The 1,653-nt window shown below is 35.3% G+C and overlaps 1 protein-coding gene across 1 annotated transcript; it reads left to right on the plus strand.

Annotated features, from left to right (window-relative positions):
- LOC115988770 (CASP-like protein 1C1) lies at window positions 1–1,258 on the plus strand. Its single transcript, XM_031112386.1, has 3 exons — window positions 1–347; window positions 456–558; window positions 863–1,258. The coding sequence occupies exons 1-3, from the start codon at window positions 193–195 to the stop codon at window positions 1,073–1,075; spliced, it is 471 nt and encodes a 156-aa protein (XP_030968246.1). The 5' UTR covers window positions 1–192; the 3' UTR covers window positions 1,076–1,258.
- The last annotated feature ends 395 nt before the right edge of the window (window positions 1,259–1,653 follow it).

The raw sequence follows: 1,653 nt of genomic DNA on the forward strand, positions 1-1,653 counted from the left end.
GAGAGAGATGCACAAGAAAAATAAGTTCTCACCACTGCCTATCTGTCCTTCTAGCGAGCGCACACACACTACTTATCTCTCCTCACTTGATTCTTCATATGCTTTCTCATCCAAATTGATGTTTCACATTTTTAAGACTCTCCTAGGGACCCATTTTCCTCTTCACTTGACTTGTCAAAAGCTAAATTTCCAATGACTAAGGCCAGGAGGATCTTCACCCTTTTGCTAAGGCTACTAGCCTTGGGTGCTACCCTAGCCGCGACCATTATCATGGTTACCAGTCATGACTCAGCTGAAGTGTTGAACTTAACATTCGAAGCAAAATATAGCAACGAATCTACTTTCAAGTAAGTTTTAATTAACTTTCAACTTTTAGTATAATCATCATCAATAATCGTCATCTTTTTAGCTCTGTTTTATTGTTGATTTCAATTTAAAATGCTTGCCATATATAGGTACTTTGTGATCGCAGAAGCAGTAGCAAGTGGATACAGCCTTATTGTTCTCTTTATTTCTTCAAAGAGTTTGCTTAGGCACTTGGTTATGATCCTAGATGTGGTAATGAAGCTTTTTAAAGGTTTATTTCCACACACACACACACACACACACCACACACACACCAAAAAAAAAAAAAAAAATAAAGAAAGAAAAATCTCAAATATGTATGTAATATTAAGTTACTTTTTTTTCCTTAAAAAGTATATGGTTACTTAAATTTAATTAACTAGAGGAATTGTATGTGTGATTTAAAAAAAAAAAAATTAAGTTAGTTTATAGGTAAATAGATACAAATGATGAGCTTTCTCTTCTTCATCTTGTTTTTTTCTTTCTTTAATTTTATTTTATGTCATTTGTAATTTAGGTTATAACGACGCTACTGAGCTCAAGCGTATCGGCTGCCATGGCGATAGCTCATGTGGGAAAGAAAGGAAACAGTCACACTGGTTGGCTGCCTATTTGTGGACAAGTCCATAAGTTTTGCAACCAAGTCACTGGAGCTCTAATCGCTGGTTTTATTGCTGCAATAATATACTTGGTGCTTCTTCTCTACACTCTTCACACTGTTTATATATAGTCCTTTCTTCACCATTAAACCTTAGACAATTCTCTTTCTGTGGATTCTGTAACTCCTTTTAGTACATGTTTTGTCCTTCCTTTCGTTTTCTTTACCTCTTCCCCCCCGCTCGTTTGATTCTGAATGTAATATGCTTATAATCTTTATTTACTAAAGTTCCATGCAATGAGATGTTTATCACTCTAGTTTGAGAAAAATAAATAATTGGTTTTTTTTTTTTTTTTTCTCTTTTCTTTTTAAAGTTTATATGCGTAGGATTGAATGTGTTGAATAAATATATACTTTACTAGAGGTCATGTAGACACATACCTTTGGTGGAGCAGATCACCAAATTGCCTGATCTTTCACTTTGCTTGCTTTACGAACTCCTCACGATCTCCTTTGTGGAGCACCTCCAAGTCGCAGGAAAGGCTACTAGAGTCTCTCCTAATTTCCACGCTCCAAATTCTAGGGAACAGTAGATGATGTCCCAGAGAGACGGCTTATTTTGAGAGAGCACTCAAAACTATACTTATGTTCATTCACTGTGTCTAACCACTATCTGACTAATGTAGGAGTATTTAAATACTAGTAGAGAT

The sequence above is a fragment of the Quercus lobata genome, chromosome 5 (genome assembly GCF_001633185.2).
Source record: "Quercus lobata isolate SW786 chromosome 5, ValleyOak3.0 Primary Assembly, whole genome shotgun sequence".
Classification (NCBI taxonomy): domain Eukaryota; kingdom Viridiplantae; phylum Streptophyta; class Magnoliopsida; order Fagales; family Fagaceae; genus Quercus; species Quercus lobata.